The following is a 21,638-nucleotide window of genomic DNA, read 5'->3' as shown; positions in this document are numbered from 1 at the left end:
TTTCTCTCATTTTCTCTCTTTTGCTTTCATTTCACTCTATCCCTTTATTTTCAGAATACAGGTGTACTTTTAAGAGTGTTGCGTTCATTTTTTTCACATGATTATCCCGTCTGAAACAATCTGGAGGCGAGTTTTTGTTGTTTTTTTTTAGTTTATGTGGCCGTATCTAATGTACTCATTCTAATGAATGAATCTGATGCCCATCACAGGATGACCAAAAGCGAACGCCCAAAACCACCAACTCAGCTGGAGTTCAGGAAGCGACTGGCAAAACTCCTCCTCTCCCATGGTAATGATGGTAACCAGAACTATGGTGGTCAACTCCATAACAGCTGATTTTACTTATGCATTGTTTCCATGGCAACTGCATGAAGGAGCATGAAATCTAAACTCAGGTCAAGAACTCTACACATTACATTATTCATTCAAAATGAAAGGAATTTTGGGACTGAACCCCCCCCCCTCCCAAAAAAAAGAAGAAATATTTAGTATTATGCTTTAAGAATATGCAGTAAATATGTAAAGAATTCATATTTATGATTCTATAAAGAATTAGAATTACTATCTAAATATGAAAGGAAGGAAGGAAGGAATTCTATCAAGGCAAATTTCGCTCCAAGAATCTGCAGCACACCGTATCTGATGCATTCCTAACGTTCTTGCCACACACATAGCACATTCACTTCATGCAGTGTGTTCTACAGTACACATACTGTTGTATGAGTAGCTCCATGTAGTTCACCAATCTCTTTCTTGATCTCTTGTAAGGAAAACTAAGAATTACTACTCTCAAAACTCAGCCAAATGTGAACTTGGAATCTACATTACAGTATCAAGATTGTATCAGTGGATTTTGATTTTGCTATTTGTTTTAGCTCTCAAAAGTATGGCTTTTTATATCGGACTTATTTGTACCATGCCATGTTTTCGCTTTTCAGAATCAGTATAGTGCATGTGCGGCATGCATGGTCTATGTTTTCCCACACTATCGGGATTGAAGTTTGAGCAAGAGCAATAACTTGTGTGGGGCAGACATGCGGATTTCAGCACAGGGTGAATAAGTAGTCAAACGCATCACAATATCTTTTTCTGTGTCTTTACAAATTTGAACTATGTTATCTAAGCATAAATACATTGTGATACATTCATATAATAGATTAGCCGTGGCAAGAACTTGCTTATATGAGAATCATTTGACGATGTTGCAAAATGAAAACCCCGTCATTGAATAGAATGTCCCAGAGCCATCTCACGGGTTCAAGGATGTTGTGGAAGCTTTGATTTGCGTGTGGATAAGATGTGATAACAAATCGGTTGAAATGAAGAGGAAATACGAATAAAATACATACAAGTATATTTCTTTCATAATTCATACACAGTTTATTTCCTTTCACATAATTCACATAAACTAGTGCTGTATTGAGATAAGTAAGTGCACATTCGCACAAGTGTACACGCATCAACCCTCCTGCCTAGTGGGAATGACACAGACATTTTTTCAATGACGTATGAATGCCCTTCATGTGTAGATCGTGCCACAGTGTAGATTGCGCCTAGGTTCATGGTCAACTTCACAGACAAGAACGTAATAAGTGATTAAACTAAGAGGCCCGTACGGGGAAGGGTTAACAACTAAAAACTGAGTATCTCTGTTAAAATCTAAGTTAGATCTAAAGTTGTCATTATTAATATTTTTTAATTATTGGTTACAAAATACAAGGTCACAAAAGTATACAATACATGTATTTAATAGTACCTTTATTATTCAGATATTAATTTTGATTACCAAATCTAGTGTAACAAAAGGAGATTCAAAGAATTATACTTGGTGTCACACTTTTCCAGATTTCCTATGGCCCAGGCCATGGTGTAGGTTGTGACTTGGACTATCCTGGGTTTTAGGGTACCAGAGGTATTGGTGTATAGTTTTAAAAGACCACTAACTTCAACTTACCTATCAACATGTTCACTACCTCATGTATGGCAGGCCGTATAACCAAAAACTCACCAAGGCTGGAAGTATAGGACAGAAAAATACATCGTAGGCGTGTCTTCATCAGCCCGAAGTTTCAAAATAGCGCGCTATCTTGCGGTTACCAAACTAGTCCGATGTCAAGATAACGCGCTATCTGTGTAGTGAAGACGCAAATAGCGCGCTATTTGATCGGGAAAATTTCCCCCGAAATCTTGGTCTAGTTCGTGAACTAGAGCGCTAATTCGTGAAATAGCGCGCTATCTCGGGTGCGTCTCCATCAGCCCGAAATTTTCTCGATCCCTCCACGCTTCTGGTTAGCCAGCTGGCTATTGAAAGCGCATGTACAAGCTATAGTGATTGTGTATAGTGCATACACTCAAGGCGTATTCAAGGATCACAAAAGGCCTACTGTTGTTGACATCTTTAAAACCAGGGAGGTGATTCCGTGCATGCTAGCTGTTTTTTGTAAACTTCTTCTTCTGGTCCACTCTACCTTAGCTAAAGATTCTTGCAGATTGTGTGTATTCTGGATTTGTTTATCATGCAATTCGTTCATTTCGTATAAGATGTGTCACTGGACAGAAGAGTAGCGTTATTAATATCCCTTTGGAGAGAATTTGCTGTACTGCTCACCTCCCTGGTTGTAGTATCGTACATATGGTGTTGTAGGAGATTTTGAGTGGGAAATCCACTTTCGGAAAGCGAGCTAGGCAGAGTAATGATGCAAAGTGCGCATGCGTCAATTTTCGGACTAATTTCCCGAAGTAGGCTGTTCGAGCTGATGAAGACGCACATTCGCTCTATCGGGCTATTTTCTAAGACTGAAAAATGTCCCGCTAATTTGAACTTCGGGCTGATGAAGACACGCCTCCTGTAATTGGGTGTTTTAGTGGAATGTGGTATGAACAGCTACAACTAGCTATGCCATGGACTACAATAGGTGTGACTATAGGAACTATTTGTGAGGAACATGAGCCCAGGTCAGGGCCAAGCCACACCTAGTAGCAAAATTTACTGCCTTTATACATTACTGCATCCATCTCACAAACAGTGAATTCAAGATGGGTTTCCAAACTGCTCCTTTCCTGAAAGTGTTAATTCACTGATGGCAATGCAGTGCCAGTGGTGTTTGAATAGTGTGAGGAAAATGCTGTGATTCACACCCCCCCCCAAAAAAAAAAAACAAAAACAAAACCAAAAACCACAACAGTAGTACATAATAATAGTTACAGCAGGGATTGAATGTTTTTGTCTTTGAAACAGGCAACGAGTTGATAATTATTCCAAACTTGATAATGTTTGAACATTGGAATGCAAATGAAACTCTGAGAAATACAAAACAACAGATTTGAAGCTTTTCACATGAAATTGATATTCTAGTGAGGAAGATTTTACTGAAGAACGTGTATAATTAACGATGAAAAGTTATCAAATAAGACTAGCAGGATGCACACATAAATGGCAATGTGTTGACATTAGCCAGGTGACAATAGACAATTGCATAGTGTACTAAGTATGTCATAGTGACTGTATCATTGAATGTTAACAGACGTACAATGAATTTAAAATTTATGACATAGGTTTTATAGATCTCTTTGGTAAACAAGATTCAAGGATTTGGGAAGAAACTTAGGTCATTTATGTTTTTTACAAGTGTAAAATGAGACTATGTTGCTTTACTGGCATGTCTAAAATTACTTGCAACGGTGAACCCTATGTGCTACTTATAGCCCAGTCACAGTACACAGAATCGTACATGTGGGACTGAGGTAAAATCGAGTGTATTTACGTACGAGAAATGACACATAAGAAAATGTGTAATTTCACTTCTTACCTTCTATATTGAAGAGAAATAAGTTGGTGAACAGCCAGAATTTGCTTTGCAAGTGCAATATCTAAAGATGAGAGCATACATTTTAGGTTAATTCCCCAGTGAACAATGGTTGCTGATGTATACTTCCTCATCAATTTACCGCTGTGCGTGATGTAAAAACTTCTAGCCAATCAGCGTTCAGAGTCGTCCTGTCTGCACTTTAGGACTCATCATGGTCAGAGGGTATAAAAGGGGCCTGGGAAGCTTAAATTTCTACCCTGGCTGATAATCTTGATATGATGATCTTTGACTCTGTCTTTGATGTTCTTGATGCTTTGTGATCTGATTCCTGCAGTCCGAGGCTAACTTACAGCAATTATAAGTCAGTGATCTTGATGTGATGATCTTTGACTCTGTCTTTGATGTTCTTGATGCTTTGTGATCTGATTCTCACAGTCTGAGGCTAACTTAGATTTATCATAGGTCTAAAATTGTCTAAGTCCCTAAATTGCTGTTAGCATTTCGGGAATTATAAAGTGAAATATAATATAAACAAATGCTTGGCGAATATCTCTGATGGTCTTTCTAGTAAGGGAAATTAGAAAAAATGAATTCTATTTAGAAGATGGATAGTGAATTTAGGGTTTCTTTCCCTTGTTGACTTAGGCAAAATTAAATCCTTTGCTTCTCAATAAAGCAGGGACAAGTATGGTGTACATTTACTATGGTAATTAATAATCACAATGTACTAGAAATAGTGCTGGTACATATATATATATATATATATATATATATCTCTTGGTTTATCACTGGTGTACTAAATTGTTTGAGAAATTTCCACTTAGTACATGCTCACAGTCTATTAGGCAAATCTATTAGGAAAGGTTGTAATTTTCTTCATTGAACAGAAAGATGGCGATGATGCAAAGCAGGCTCTGGGACCCTGGGATAGGGGGTGGTGAACGTTGTCTCATAGGATAGACTCTAGTCTAATAATTCTTGTTACACAAATTGTTGTAATCCAGCTTGTTGTTACCAAGATTGGTAACTTGTGTTTGGAATTTATAACTGCATTAGAATTCTAGTTAGTGTTGTCTAGAATCTAGTTCTGCTCTTGTATGAGACATTCAAGACTGACATTTTTCAGAGAAGTGTGGACTTATATATTTCATGGTGTCAGCACTTCGACATTTTCAAAGAAGTGTGAACTTAGAATATTTTATGATGACAGAACTAAGATGTTTCTGGAGGAGTGTGAACTTAGAATATTTCACAGTGATTTTAACATTTCAGAGGAGTGCCAACTTAGATATTTTACGGTGATAGCACTCTGACATTTTCAGAGGAGTGTCAACTGTCTTAGAATATTTTGAGGAGGTAACACTTTCATATTTTCAAAGTGTGAACTTAGAATATTTTACGGTAATAGAACTTAGACATTATCAGAAGAGTAGCAACTTAGAATACTCTATGCTGATAGCACTTAGACATTTTTGGAGCAGTGTGAACTTACAATATTTTACAATGATAATGGAAGGTGAAGTGAATTCTAGTTTAACATCTTATGAAGACATGAAGTGGTACCGTAGTAGTGCCCTTTAATCTGTTTTAATCATAATCAGCAAATTCTGAAAACATAAAGTTACCAACTGCAGTTCCAATGATGATTAGCACATTTGCTAACTGAAAGCTGCTGTAGAAAAAAGTGTAATTGTAATAGGGGGCTCTATGCAAATTTAATACTGTAATTGCTGTGAGTGGTGCATGCGTAGATGGTCTATTCATCTTACTGGGATACATGTGGCCCAGGCCAGTTTGAGCTTGCTAGATTGGAGCTCTAAGCGAGGGTATGCCTATTTTGGCCTTGCCTTTGCAGACCACTACCAATGATCGATTGGTATATGTCACGGGTCTTTGCCATTATTAACCTGTTGAGGATGGACCAATTTTATTATAACATGCATTTCCCATAGACACCTGTTTCAGTATTCTTGGGACTCGTCTTCAATGGGTTAAATGCCTATCTAATATATAGCCTACGATATGTAATTACATTTACAATTCTGCACCCAGACAAACACACAAAAAGAAAACAGACCTTCAAAACAAAATCATACTTAACAGTAACAGTAAGTGCAGGTAGACTCACACACAAAGAAGTTTGAACGATGCAAATTGGTATTAATTATCATTGTAATAATCCCAACAGTAATTCATCTGAAGCAGTAAATGAACTAACCTTGTGGTTGTGGATATTTGCTTCAAAATCATTTGAAATTACTTATCTTAATACAATTTATATTTATACAATTATTAGTTTTGGATAATGTAAGCCGATATTATGTTATTCTCTAAGAGTCTAAGAAGCAAAAATTTAGTTAGGATTTTATCATTTTAGGAATCACATTCTCTCCTTTTCAGTTTTTGTTTTGCGTGGATAGATGCTACATGGATAGACTATGCAATCACTTTTTTTTTTTTATGTGTCTGAATGTCCATCCATGATTCATACATGATACCGTGATAATTATGTTTGGAATTATAACTCCCACTGTCTCTACTTCTACAACAATTTTGCTCAATTGGAACAAGCGTACTGTGAGATAGGCGAGATTAGTGCCAGTAGTTGCATGATCAACAAATATGAACAAACTTGGGTTATGATCTGAGGGTGAAATTGGGGCCAAGAGGTCATGTGCTTGAGTAACACTCTCTGTAAGGCAGTATAAAAAAAAAATGAACTTGGGTTATGATCTGTGGGTGAAATTGGGGCCAAGTTTTCGCTAGTGTACGTGTAACATTAACTGTCATTGATACAGCAATCCATAGAATGGACCACTTAACTAACATAATAACTCTTTATGCCTACAACTCTTATAACATTGCTAATGACAACAAGAAAGCTTGCCTAAGAGGTTTGCCCGACATAGCACCAACATGTAAACTTGATTCCACATATTGAAATGCAAATTTTGTTGGATGCATCCATAAATTGAACATGTTGTATTGTAAACTGGCCTTTTACACACACAATGGAAAGTTAGCATACATGTAGCACATATTCCAACTTCAAGGGAAGTTTGGTTGTATCTAGATTGAACATGTTAAATGTGAAAATTACAGTCCCCCATAGTCAAATTTCCTCAATGTACAAGTATGTTACTCTTTGTATTTATTTGTTTATTATCATTATTACTATTATTATTATTGTTATTAATTGCTCATAGGCAAGGAGACCTGTAAATATACCTTCATAAAAAGATTGGTTTCTTGACAGCAAAGGAGAGAAATAGGCAAGAGAGGGTGAAACAAGCCAACTGCAAAAGAACTTGCAAGTAAGTAAACCTGTAGAAGAGTCACTATTGATTGGCTCAGGAAAGAGTCATTTACAGACCAAATAATACTAAGAAAATGAATCTTCGTATACTTTTTTTGGGGGGAACTGTAAAGTGTAATAGTGTGTGACATACTTTATTTTTACTGCAGTCATTGCAAGGCATTGCTATGGCAACTCATTTCTGACTTCTGTTGTAGAATAATACAAAGTTTGTGTGGCTAACTATTACTTCGAGAGTATTTGACAGTACTGCGATGCAAATTAAAGTACATTTGATCACCATTCCCCCTGTTCCATAAAAGTTGCTATGATAGCACATCTTTGCTGAAATGGCAGGTGCCATGACAAGTTAGAATTCTGCTTTGTGATTGGCTGATATGAAGAAATGCTGTGATTTTTTTTTTTTTTTTTGGTTACAATTTGAAATAACATGATCACAAGCAATGTAGCATGGCAGAAGTATTGTTGCACGATATCAAAAAGCCTCTTAGATTTCATTACTAATACTACCATGATCTTACCTCATTTATTATACTTAGGATGTTGTTAGTGTTGGGGTTGTAAGAAAGTGATGATGTAGTATCATGGCTTAAATTAACTGTACAAATTACAGTATTGATCAGATTTCATGTGCCAGAATTGGAAGATTCAATTACTAGCCAAACATTTGTTTGGCACCAGTAAGCAAGACTCATTATGGCTCTTGTTAATGTTATGATTACACATGATTTCATTAAGTCCAGTTTAAATTTAACCGAAACAATAACACTACTTGTTCTTACTTTCTTTACTATACAACGAAAGAAGAAACACAAGTTCATTTGCTCCCCTGGTGAAGCTGAAGGTACTTACACACTACATGGCAAACAAATGTGCTGGTAGCGGTCTGTGCCTACAGCATTTGAAGGTGGTATGTTCCTGCAACGGTGAAGAAGGCCTCCAACTGCAGCTTGGAGAGAAAGTAACTGATGGAAGTCCTCACTTTACCAGACAAGAGCAAATTGTCAAGAAATTGATGAAATGACTATATCATAGTCCGTTCAAAATTTTGTGCAAATATGGATTAGTTCAGAAGTTAAGCTGACAGCAGAAGAAACGCTATCTTCAGACGACCTAGGTTTTGAAAACCCAAGCTCTGCTACAGTAAACTACATGTAGATGCAGCACTTTGGTAAAACTGCTTCAAACTCAAACGAAAGAGGAAGAAGGTCATTTGAAGTTTTGAACTCCTACTTCTGTTCCCTCTTGTGAAGCAATATAAGTAGGTATGCAGGCACACTCTGCCACAGCAGCTGCAGGGGAACAACAAATTTGACATGTACAGACATGCCCTGGCATTGGGCATGATCGGGCAGCCTTAAAGCATGATGGTATATTTTGTTATCTTAAGGTGAACGTTTAGTCCCATTTCCAACTACGAAAATGGGGTACAAGGGAGCAAATTTGTAAAAGGGTATGTAATCTGTGGTCAGTCATAATAGACAGGGTCTATTATGTAGACCTGAGCAAATGCAACTTCGTCTCCTGCAATAACCAGAAATGGGTCAAGGATAAAATTAATCTTCCACAGCCTTCGTACTGCAACATGTTAAAGTCAAAGGAAAATTCAATGAAAATTCACTTAAAGGTGGAGGAAACTAGATGTGAAAACAGTCAAGACTATGTTCTTATCCCGCAGGACCAAGGAATCTCAGATAACACTGTTGGAATTTCATCAAAACCGTCGGAATGGTCACAGGTGGGCGCCTAGGCCCTTTGCCTTCCAGATCCACCCAGTATCGAATGGCATCTGAAATGAAAGCAATAAGTCACTAGCAGATTTGTGAGGAACTAGACGGGAACACAAATTTAACTCTGAAGTATGATGGCACTACCAAGGGCAGACATGGACATTTAGCAGAGGTAGAAGTATTGACTCTGACACAAACATTTATGATTGGATTGAAACAAGGGGACTAGCCAAGTAACTCAGCAGAGTGCACAACATGCAGGTTATACCCCTATTTCAGGACACAAAAACCTGGTAGACCTCCAAAAAGAAAAGCAGGTGGAACCTTGATTCTTTTTCTCTTGCTAATTGTCACTGTTTCTTGAATTCAACGACCGTGTGGTATCCCAAGTCCTGGGATACCCAGAATGGTTTAATGTGAAGTACGACAGTGACGAGGCAATATATTCATACAAGCTGCTTGAGGATTATACGCAGGGAGATTTAAAAATTATTTGCTAAGGTAAAAAACTAAAAAAAAACACACTGAATTAAATATTGGCTTATTCTGTTTATATCTTTTATCAAGTTATGTTTTATGTTATTTTCAAATAATTGTAGCCTATGACTTTTTTCATTTCTTTTAGAGAGTTGATCAAGACATTTTCTGTCTTTCAACTTGTAGGCCTGTACAGAATCAATCCTGGTGCAAGTCTCAATGCCATAGCTGATCAGCAACATCTCCTCACTTTCTTGCTCCGCTACAGTCTTGCTGCTGTTACTTCTACTCCTGTTTATACCAACTTACCATCACTATTGGAAGCCAGCTATGAGAACAAGTTGATAAATGACAATCAGTAAGATTTTATGGATTCTTTATGAAGTCTAAAAGCATTCATTGTGTAGTGTTCGTCATCAGGACACTCTGCTGTCACTGGGACGTCAGTTTAGCATTGCCACCTTTTTCACCTGAGGCTGTGGGGGGAAAATATGAAAAGGTAATTCACGCATATTCATTACTGCATAAAGCAGGTTCATTACATGAATTACATGTTTTACAATCTGTATAAGTTTGCAGAGAATTTAGTTCTTAAAAACAGCAGTTTCCAAGTACACAAGTTACATCGTGTACATGTACAATTGTATACTGTATACATTTATTCATGCCGATGTAATATTAATTATGCAAATTTGTTCAGATTTATTATCCAAGTTCTTGGTGTCTAGACTTTTTTGTAGGCCTAGTATGTTGAAAATTGACTTCTGACTATATTTAATTGATTCACACAGGCAAAAAAACAACTTTACCAAACTTTTTCCACCATCCTCTATTCTGGGACAGACTGGTGGAAAATATGCAAATTTGCATCTCATTAATTATGTGCTAATTTGCATATGGATCGTCAATGCTAAAGAAATATTGAAAAGGTAATATTCATTACTGCATAAAGCAGGTTACTCAAATTCATTACGTTTTACAATCTGTATAAGTTTGCCGAGAATTTAGCTCTCAAAAATGGCAATTTCCAAGTACACAAACATTTGCAAGTTAATCATGTACATACCATAGACAATCTATATAATTCCTGCCGATGTAGTTATGCAAATTCATTCCGATTTATTATCCAAGTTCTTGGTGTCTAGATATACTTTTTGTATTCCTAGTATGTTTGAAACCGACTAGGGTAGCGGAACCAGTATTCGGTCACTTAAGGGGAAATCGCTTGGATTATGCATACATACCTCACTTCTGTAACACTCCACCCATGAAAAGAAAGGAAAAAAGGTCGTCTAACAGATTTATGAGGTCACTGAAAATATAAAGTATCCTTGAGCAATTAATCGCCCGAGAAAACGAGAGTACTTTTTTCCCCGGTATTCGGTCACGGTCCCCAGTATTCGGTCACGCAATTAGCGCAGCATTCTGCCACGCGATGTGCGCTGTATTTCCTGCGTCGAATCTTCACTTTATCTTTATTCTGCTTCCGGACAGTGTCTCTGAAATGAAAAATTAACATAAAATGCACTTTTTTTACTATCTTTATTTCGTAGTCTTTAGTGTGAAAACAATAATTTACTCCGAGCAGACAGAGAGGGTGAAAAAAAAGGGATGTGAAAGCGTCGATGCCATAATGTTCGCCAAAAGATGGCGCAATATAATATGCTTCGCCGTGATTTTTGTAGACCTAGAGGTGCAGCATCGTTTGATTCTTCTTCATTTTTTTTTTCTTTGTTTGTTGTTGATGTGCCAGTGACATCTGGTTATTTCTCTAAATCATTTTGTTGTTTGTTTATGTATACGTCGGACTCTTATAGGCCCTATTTTGTTTCGTTACGAGATGCTCTTTTCATTTCCTTTTTATTTTGACTTGCGTGATGTTTTGATATTGTCTTTTCTTTCCTTAAATGTAAGAGCGCTTTAAACTTGAATATGCTTATGAAAATACTTTTTTTCCTTTTGTTACTCATGTGCATTATATTTGGAGATTGTATTCCACTTTTAAGTCCTTTGGATCATTGCGAAATGTTCATTTACTAAATTGGTACGTTTTTTTTTTAATACATAGGCCTATATTATTTCTTGATATATGAAATGAATAAAATATATGACAATTGCATTCGTCATAAGTTTCTTTCTAGAGTTAAACTATTGTCCTGTTATGTTTGTCACACTCTGCTCTTAAAAGTATCCTTTACTCAGACAATCAACGATTTCGTGGATAAACTCAATTTAACACCACTTTTTCAAACATTAAAACGTTAATAAGACTAATCATCCAACCACTCATCGCACTCAGACAATATCTCAATCGAGACTTTCGTCAATCCATTGAACCTTCGACAACAAACGCAAAGGACAGCATATAAAGTATTTGTTGAAATTCTGATATATAATTCAGACGTATTTGCTCTTCATTTTTTTTTTCATTTCAGCGGATGAAACGGCAAGATAATGGCAGTCCCAACATGTAGGAATGTAGTTTTCGTAGACATACAGATATTATTTCTGTAATTGCTTTGCAAACAATATTGTAAGTTTCTATTCAGAGGAAAGATGATATTACTGACAACATTAATTCATATGGCGTTCAGCCAACAAATAGAATATACTGAAACCAATTTTACATTACCTGGACTTAAAAATACACAAATGAATATTGCACTACAAGACAATAAACAGAAATGATATCGCAGGAACCCTGTCTGCTGAGAATGAAAAGCAAAATCATTTGCTAAGACATATACAAAGATACATTATAAAATATATTCCAGTATAATCTGAAGTGAAATTACACAGCAAATTATTCGTTCCTGAAAAATGGAAATTGCTATGCAGAATCAGAAAAAGAAATGATAGGCCTACTGCAACGTAAGCTCTATACACAGTTGAATACTAGGAAAAAGAAAGAAAGACATATGCTTATATAGGTTTAAACTAAACAACTGAAAAGGCTGCACTGAGCTTTTGGGGAAAATGATCTGAACTTGTGTGATACGTTGACAACTGCCCCCCCCCCCCCACACACACACACATATCTCGGCATGAAAGCGTAAAAGGGAATAGAAAAAAAAAAAGTTGCAAGACTCTGAAAATCATAAATGTTTACAGAGTGTTCATGTGGCACAAAGAAACTCAACAATAGCGGCACTTAAAGTCGATGGCTTCGATTTCCTCATCCGTTAGTCCGTCGAGACCGTCGCAGCAAACGACATGAAACCATCGTGTACAGTAAGAACAACCTACCCACTCTTCGGGGTCGTCATCATAACGGCCGGCACATTCCGGGCACACGTTTTCGTCGATAGCTTCTACGTTCTTCTTCTTCTCCTTTCTTTTTCCTCCCTCCTTGGCCGCCTTCTTCGCCTCTCTCTCCTCTTTCCTCTTTTTCTTTCTTTCCTCCTCTCTTTCCTTGGCATCCTGTTTCTCCTTCAGGTATTGCAGATACGCGTCACTACTGATACACTTCGGGAGATCCTCTCGTCCTGTCTTCCTCTTCTTGGTTGACCTGTTGATTACAGGGTATCTCAGGTGCTTGTCGAGTGTCAGACGAGCACCCTGACCTCCTGTGGTCGAAGGGCCAGCGTCACCTGATGAGCCGGGGGTGGGGGTTGGGGCGGGGGCGGGGGTGGGGGTGGAGGCAGGGGCGGGGGTAGGGGTAGAGGCAGGGGCGGGGGCGGGGGTAGGGGTTGTGCCAGGGACGGGGGCGGGGTCGTGGGCGTTTGATGCTCCAGGGTCACCGATGAACACTGAAGATGGGGCGAGCTTCTCCCTCGCAAATTCCCTCGAAAACGGGAAAAGACCTGTCGCCCTGAACGCCTTCCTGATCATGTCCCTCCTCTTCGCAACTTCTTCCCAGGGGCCGCGGAAAGCACTGGCAAACGAGTACTTAGTGACACCTGTTCCTCCATGTTCTTGACGCCACTGCCGCTCTGCTCGGGCCCAAGCTGACTTTAGAGGCTTGAAGAACGATACATCGCAGGGCTGAATTACATGCGATGCGTGGGACGGTAGTGGGTACAGCTCGACACCGGCTTCATTGCAGAGCTGCCCCACGTGGTATGCAACGTGGCTGCTGTGTCCATCGACCAAGAGCAACACAGGCTTTGGGATCTTGTGCTCTTCCAGCCATGGGATGAAGCTGTTTGCAACGTATTCATAGAACACCTCACTGTTCATCCATCCATTATCGCTTCTCCCTAGGAAGGCTCCCTTTGGACCATTTTCAAGAGGATTCTCCCGGAAACGCTTCCCGGCGAGAACGATGGTTGGTGGCAGGGCATCCCCAGAAGCCGAGATGGTCGCAAGAACAGTGACTTGGCTTTTGTCGCTCGATCCAACGGCACTCACTGTGCGGCTGCCTTTGGTCGCGAGAACACGGCACATCTTCCCGCACAACGCGAAGCCAGTTTCGTCACAGTTGAACATCCTGTCAGGAGATGACAGGATAGACAGACATCCTTTCTGCTCGAGGTAGTCGTGAAGGTCGGCGTAGAACCTGTCAATCTTTTCACTTGACACCACTGCTCTTTCTCCGCCGAGGAGCTCAGGCTTTCTTTCCGACAGTTCGGGATGCCTCCTCATGAACCCAGCCAGCCATTTTTTCCCCGGCATCCCATCTTTAAAGGGAGTTTCCCGGCCATCGTCAAGGACAATCTTCCGGACAGTCTATTGAATGCGACAATGAAGATAGGGAGGGGAGGACATGACTGTATGTCCAGAGTGATTGACGACGACTTCATCAATGTATTCATCTTCTTGGATTCTTCAAACCGGATCCGACTGGTATTGGTTTCATGCTTGCCGACCAACATCACAATATTATAAGACGTCGGTTGAGAATGATAAGGGCGTTAAGTGACCACAAAACCCATAGTGTTCGAGACAACTTAAAGCCATTTTCATTCTCAACAAACTTGAGTAGTCAAAAATAGAAGTTGTAGCAACAGCAGGCCTACATGTATACCATTGTCAATCGTCACCACGTTCACCATCAATTTTTGACATCATCGTCGCCATCATCAATACACAACTGGATGTTTTTGTCATTTTAAGCATCATCTTATTTTACATCATTACAATCAGAGTCGCAATCATTCTCCCCACTGTTATCAATTTCATTATCATGAATGATATTGTCATGATTATCATCATCTTAGTTATAAATCGATTATGGTGTCGGCTCACCTGCCGCAGCTCCAGTCGATTGATTCCGAATCCAATTCTCGCCATCCGCGCCGCCCACGTCGCAAGTTTGGCTTCCTCCGCCAACGACAGGTACGGACATGGTCCTTGGTGAGTGTCGACCGGCGTCCTTCCAGACATCTGAATGGATACAGGCAAGGAGAAAGTACAATGAAATCAACGATGCAAGAGGCGGGAGGGGGGGGGGGAGGGGCAGCAATTTCTTACGTAAGTATGTTGTTAGAATAAAGATTAAAGACAGTATACTTACTTTGTCGATGAGCGTTGACTTGGGAACGCCGTACACCTGCGCCGCCCTCCTGATTGTCATTTTGTCCACCCTCACCCTCTCCACTGCGTTATCAACCTGCTCTTGAGTGTAGTTACAGTAGGCGTTTCGCGGCATTCTGATAACCTTCGTGTGGAAAGTAATGATAAACATGTCATAGAAAAAAGGATACACAACGGGGATTCAAAGTTTCAATGAAGGCAAGCTTTTTATAATACATAAGGAATACAAGTTAGAAAACTCCGCTAAAAAAGAGAGGGTCCGCTACTTAATTCAAGAGAATTATCTTTACAAAGCAAAGCCTAAGTCACTTTTCACATTTAGTAAATGCAATAAGTACATTACAAATATCTAGGGCCTATGCCAAAGTACTGTCACGATGGTCGGTATATTTTTCATAATAATCTAACACAAGGCCGACTAGTCAGTTTAATGTAGCCCTATGCATATTGCATATACTTTGGAGTCAGTTTCTCAATATGTAGGAATATATAGGCCCTAATTTGTATAATCTTATATTCATTCAACATTCAAGATAGAGAGCTCGACCTAAATAAACATTGAATATGAAGGAAAAGCATAAACTAAAGAGAAGATGGTGTTTCTAATTTCTAAACGTCTTTATTGTAATTAATGAAAATTCCATTTACGATGACAAAGGGTAACTAAAAGCTATGATACATTTCGTCAACATCGTCATCCCGTTTCATTTGGTGACGCTAAATTTTAACAGGCCACGGACCAATTGCCTCTGATTGATGCTTCAGGTTATTATCTCACTTCTAATTTTAATAATTACAGGTATAATTATGATAGTGATTATAATAACTAATTTCGAAACCTTGGCATTAGGCCTAGAGCAAAGTATGTTGCTCTTAATGAGCGTTGAGAAATATAGTCGATATCGTCATCCCATTTCTATTCAGCGACACATTAACGTTTTCACAGGAACGTATCGAGGCGTCTGCTTCTGAGATTTTTATGCATCAAAATCCACGAAGACATTGATTTATTTCGAATTGAATAAAGGGATAAAAAAAATAACAAGAAAGAGAGAGAAAAAAAAGAGAAAGACATTCAGGATTCGTGTTCCCTTTGCGAGGAACGAAGCGTCTTTGCCCACATTTGCCGCACAGCGGCTCGGCAAGACGTCAATGTTGCCGTGACCGAATACTGGGGTAGCGCCCCCACTTGACGGGAGTGTTGCATATCTCTACAGTGCTTTACAAATTTAGCGCCATTTGCAAATTCGCTGCGATAGAGTGAACACCTAGGCTCTGCTCTCTCCATACATACTGAATTCACCCCACAAACACACACCGTTATTACGTAATAGGAGTCTACGTAAGGCTATTCTCATTAACTCACCTGCTAACGGAACCCGGAAGTGCCAAAAGTTGGACGAGGCCGGCAATTTTCGAGGTCAGTTACAGATCTGATGATGACCGTGTACCCTGTGTACTTTGGACAGTTGGAGTGTGTAGTTCTCTTGTGTGATTCATACAAGTTTCGTGGTTCATGCATTATTCATGAGTATGTGACAGCTGTTGAAACAGCTGGCTGACCGAATACCGGGGACTGACCGAATACTGGTTCCCCTACCCTACTAATTGATTCACACAGGTAAAATATCAACTTTACCAACTTTTTCCATCCTCTATTCTGGGACAGGCCGGTGGAAAATATGCAAATTTGCATCTCATTAATTATGTGCTAATTTGCATACGGTTCCTCAATGCTAAAATACCGTTGTCTTATTGCGTAGAGGACTTCTTAAGCTTTAAAATGAGTGGTCACTTGATATACTTCAGAGCATTATCAAACCGTTGAGGACCGTTTGATTTTGCTACAACATGCATTTCCCATAGACGCCTGCCCGAGTATACTCGGGACTCATCCTCAACGGGTTAAAAATCATCTGGCATCGCTAATTATAGTACAAATGCCCATCTTTGGACTAGACACGGTCTAGAGAGTTCTGGCTATGGTAGGCCTACAAATTACAATATGCCTACCTAACGTTACATAAATGGTATAATCATAGGGTCAGGGACTACATGTACACCTTAGGGCCCTTATTTTTAGGGCCAATGACTCGTATGAGGGGTCTACTTACTGTTAGATTCGCTAGATACTGTTTCGATTCAGTCATGAATCATGATGATGTACTTAAGGTTAGTAGCTTGTACTACTAGGATCTAGTCCTGGGCCTCTGCACTACTCGGGTCTCTAGACCCCTGCCCCAATTCTTTGACTAAGCCCTAACTGGTTTGATTTTGGAAGTTTCTAGACTCACACTTCTTTTCTAGATCCACTAGGGTCTAGAGCAATATGCCATTTCTCCCTTAAGACAATAGGGTGTAGGCTGGGCCTAAATAAGACCTGAGTACAGTAGGCCTAACAACAGTCACGAGCTAAAGCCATAACGGTAGCCCTACCCTTAGCCTCACGGTTAGCCCTAACCGCAGCAGCGACCCCATACGGACAAATACGTACCGTAAAGGGGTCGCACAGCAAGCCTATACCTGTCACTGAAGCACCCGATATGGCTTAGCATTTCGGTGACCAGAGACCAAAATACAGGGTTTTACACTGAAATTAGTAGCCTTACTCTTAGATAAGATACTTACAATCACAGCAGGCGAAGTCGATTTACAATATGATCTGTTTTGAGAGCCCAGTGAAAGAGTTTAATCCGAGGGTTTTTGTAGTCCTACCGCATTTCGTATTGTGGTACGACTTACACAGCGCATGCGCGAATATGGATAAAACGTAGCACATACTATAATACGCAATGTATGCGTGTGGAAAAAAACCGGACGGCTCGCTGGGAACTGAAATGAATATTCATGAGACGTAACAAAAAAGAATGCATGCTGGGCGCTGATTTACTATCGGGCCTACCGGCACTTATTAATTTCGTTTTTAAAGCACATTTCGAATGTGTGGTTCATTATTTATTTGCAATAAAGGAAGTGCACACATAATGAACATCTGGAGATATGACGGATTAAGAAAATAACAGGTGATTTTCATGATAGAGGGTATGTTTGTTTCTTTGTTTGTTTCTTTGTTTGTTTGTTTTTTCCCAGTCTGCAGGGGCAATGTCCCAGATGTCTCATCTATAAATCAAGTTTCCTTTCACACTGTAAAATGTTGTACATTCACAATGGGCTCCACTCACAAGCTCTGCTTCTTGGGGACTCATATTCATTTTTGCTTCATGTTTATTATCTGCTGTGATTTGATTTGAATACACTTCTGTTACATACATGTCTTGTTTATTTTCAATGTTTTAGGATTGTTTGATTATTTCTTAAAGAGACCTTTCTTTTTTTCAAAGACTTCCACCGTATGGGAATCCTTTCCTGTCTTTTTCTTTCGGGCATTTCACTTGCTGTTTGATTGTGTGTGTGTCTGCACGCATGTGTGTTTAATGATTATTTGTGTGTAACAAGTTGGATGTACTGTAATATAGAGATCAATAAAGTTGACTCTGAGTAGTCCTTCATTTTCTTCATTCATTCATTCATTCATTCATTCATTCATTCATTCATTCATTCATAGCAACGGGACAAGAAGTGTCTTCCGAAATTTTTATATCAGAATGTCATAACTTCCTTTTTTTTAAATCTGATTTTATCATTTTTGCAGTGTTATCCTGGATTTTTTTTCATTCTCATGAAATATAGATGAAGTTTTAGACTGGCTTTCATCTTAATGGTATGATGGATTGGTTAATGAAAAACTAGAAATTAACCCTTTCAGATCCATCCATATGGTCATGGGGATTGTATTCCACTGCTCCCTATGTCATTTTCAAAACATTTAGTGTCTTTCTTTTTCTTTTCTTTTGCACTATTATCGACACTATATCTAATAACACTATACACTCAATTATAGCTTCATATTGATATTGTTATTTATACATACGAGTGTGTGATTACACCTTTTATGTATTAGATTGCTAAATGTACAAGTATATTCATACACTTATTCTCTTCCTTCTCATTCGCATTAGGAATAAAATAAGCACTAAATTATTATGTCATGTCCCTAGTACTCATTCTCATGAATAGTTAAACTTGTCAAATTGTTAAACTGTAAGATGATAAATGTCTAATCAGTAGGCCTATTGCTATGAAAGATAAATTGTAGACCCCATTCACACATTTTTATTGTTTTGATGCTGTCTTGCTTGATCCGGCAATGGCTTTTTTAAGCCTTTCTATTCGTGTTCAATCAATAATCATTTTTCCTTATCTCATAACCATGCTTGCTTTAATTGATCAATATTTTAATATTATTAATATGTCATCAGAACCTGCCGTGCTTGATAAATTATATAAGATTATGATAATGATATAATGATTATTATTATCATGATTTGAAATATCTAATCATTACTAGTACCCTGTATGGCTTCAGTTGGCTACTTTCACTGTACTTATTGATGTCATTGTATACTCACTTTATCCAAGATTTGGTGATGGAAACCAAAACAAACGCTCTTGCCAAACCCAGTTGGCAATATCATTAAGGTGTCCTTCTGTTTCACTGTGCTTTCCATTATTTCTACCTGCTCCTCTTTAAACTTAATTCCAGCCTCCTCCTCTAATTCCTTGAGAGCATCTTTGAACTCCATGATGATGATACTGATACTATAGTGACAGCTATGAATGGTCCGAGAACTACGAGCAACATTGTACATGTACATATGGCAGATGACGTAAACATGAATATTCATTTGCGCATGCCCAGATCAATTTACTTACGTGATATTTTCAAAATGGCGAGCGGCAGTGTCGATAGTGTCGAGTGGGGTTCCAGCAAAGATGATGGCGATTTCTCTTGTTTTCGGAGGTAATGGTGAGTAATACATAGTCGGCTATAATATTCAACATTATGGTATTACAACATGTGGCTTTTTGTTGCGAATCCATGTGTCGTTTTGAACGGTGAGTTTGTGACAGAATTGTACGCGTCGCAGTACTTCCTAAAAATCGCATGCGATGCTTCGGGGCGCTGTTACTGTGTTACAGCGCCCCGCGACGGGGTTAGGTTAGCCCCGGGCGCGCTCCTTCACACAGGACGTAGCAGTCTAACAGTCTCTACACGTTACAGTTGATACAATATCGTGGGGTGGTTATTGCTGGTCGCAGTTACTCGGTCACGAGTCTAGCTTATTTGTAGTTGTACTGTAGGCCTAGGCCTATAAATATTGAGTAGGTTCTAGGCCTAGTAACAGTTGTTACTACAGTTAGGAACTTAGGAAAGGATATGATTGATAATTAATATAATTCTTGAGGAGTTCAATCATAATAGAATCTAGATTATTCTACCTTCGTACCTGTCAGGCTTCGGTAATTTTAGCGTTACCTTCCATGTCTTGGCTGTTGCAAGTAGTAGACGTCCATCCTGCGTACGTCACTTCAGTGTGTGGTATGTACCGCCTGTATGGCCTGCTGTGTGCGCGTGCGGGCAGGGCCTACCCAATGCGCAATGCAGTGCACTGATCTACTCGCACTCTCACCGACATTGACGAGTCACACTCGCACTCTATTCTAGCCCGACCAGACGCCGTGCGCTAGCGCTAGCACAGCGTCTGACGGTGTGTAAACCCCATACACATATCTACCAAACCCCTCGAACACGGCCACACAACAAATGTTGGAAATTTCTACATTCTTATCACAAATTGTACGAATCACTCACGTGAATTGAGATGCTTGGACTATGAGCATGGTATTTCAGTCCGTAGTGAGCTCTCACGCAATATACACTGAGCAAAAAGTCCAATCTTAACCCGGAATGCTGTGATCATCGCTGGGCCATTCAAAATACGCAAACATTTCCCAGCTTTGAACGATGCAAATTGCGCTGCTAGAGTTTGTACGCCCGCAAAGTCGACAGCGCCCTCTTTGCCCAGTGCTGCGCCGACATTTCGAATCATTTCTGCGATTTCTACGATTTATGCGGCGTACAGGATTAAAAAAGGTGCAATTTTTGGTAAGTTGTAAAATGAGTATATCAATATCAATAGCTGAAAACGGTAGCTAAATAGATAAAGTTTTTACCTTATGTATTCTTAGTAACAAATATGGTGCAATAAATTCAAAATCGAGTCGGCGCCCCGGAATACTGAGATTACGTAGTGTCCACACCGTACAGCCCTGTCGCGACTTACACTTGTGTACAGCGACCACGCGACAGGGCTGTAGCTTGCCACGAAGCAGAAGGCAGATACGGTCTAACATGTTACGATGCTCCAGTCTTCACGCAGATTGTTGCATGACTTTCACAGTGCTGAGATGCACAGATGTAAGAGAACCTGTGTTGTTGTGTCATCTTCGTGATGAAGTTCAATGTTTATCGGGCGTTTCCTCTCCGCCCCGTCCGAACCGCGATGGAATAATTCAACACATGGCCGGTGCACGATCTCGTCCTAGCGTACAGTGAAGTAATGCCACATGCATATGCGCATGCACATACGGCACACATAAGAGCTAGCTAGCTAGCTAGAGGCGCACCCCATGCATCCCACCCAAAGGCCCTTTGCATGTGGTATCGCGCACATCTTGGCGTACTAATGACATTCAATACGCGCGGGACTTCGTAGGACTCCCGAGGTTAAATTCATTTCATTTCATTTCATTCATTTTATTTTACCACGGATAAAAAGCCCAATCAGCAAATATGCTGTTTTTCAATGGGGCCGTGAATCAGTGTACACAAATCATATTAACATGATAAGAAATGATTTAAGTAAAAACAAACAAAAACATCAACATTTGTTGCACTTCATCCACAAAAGTAAGGTTTAACATGATAAC

General features: G+C 39.3%; 1 protein-coding gene across 1 annotated transcript; it reads right to left on the bottom strand.

Moving 5' to 3' along the window:
- Nucleotides 1–12,467: 12,467 nt before the first annotated feature.
- Nucleotides 12,468–14,429, bottom strand: LOC140231104 (uncharacterized). Its single transcript, XM_072311257.1, has 3 exons — nt 14,412–14,429; nt 13,048–14,000; nt 12,468–12,951 (listed from the first exon to the last, which is right to left on the bottom strand). Exons 1-3 carry the CDS (start codon nt 14,427–14,429, stop codon nt 12,468–12,470), a joined length of 1,455 nt encoding a protein of 484 aa, XP_072167358.1.
- Between the last annotated feature and the right edge of the window lie 7,209 nt (nt 14,430–21,638).

Source organism: Diadema setosum, chromosome 7 (genome assembly GCF_964275005.1).
Source record: "Diadema setosum chromosome 7, eeDiaSeto1, whole genome shotgun sequence".
NCBI classification, from domain to species: domain Eukaryota; kingdom Metazoa; phylum Echinodermata; class Echinoidea; order Diadematoida; family Diadematidae; genus Diadema; species Diadema setosum.
The sequence above is the reverse complement of the archived record's forward strand: the minus strand, read 5'-3'. Positions and strand labels throughout refer to the sequence as shown.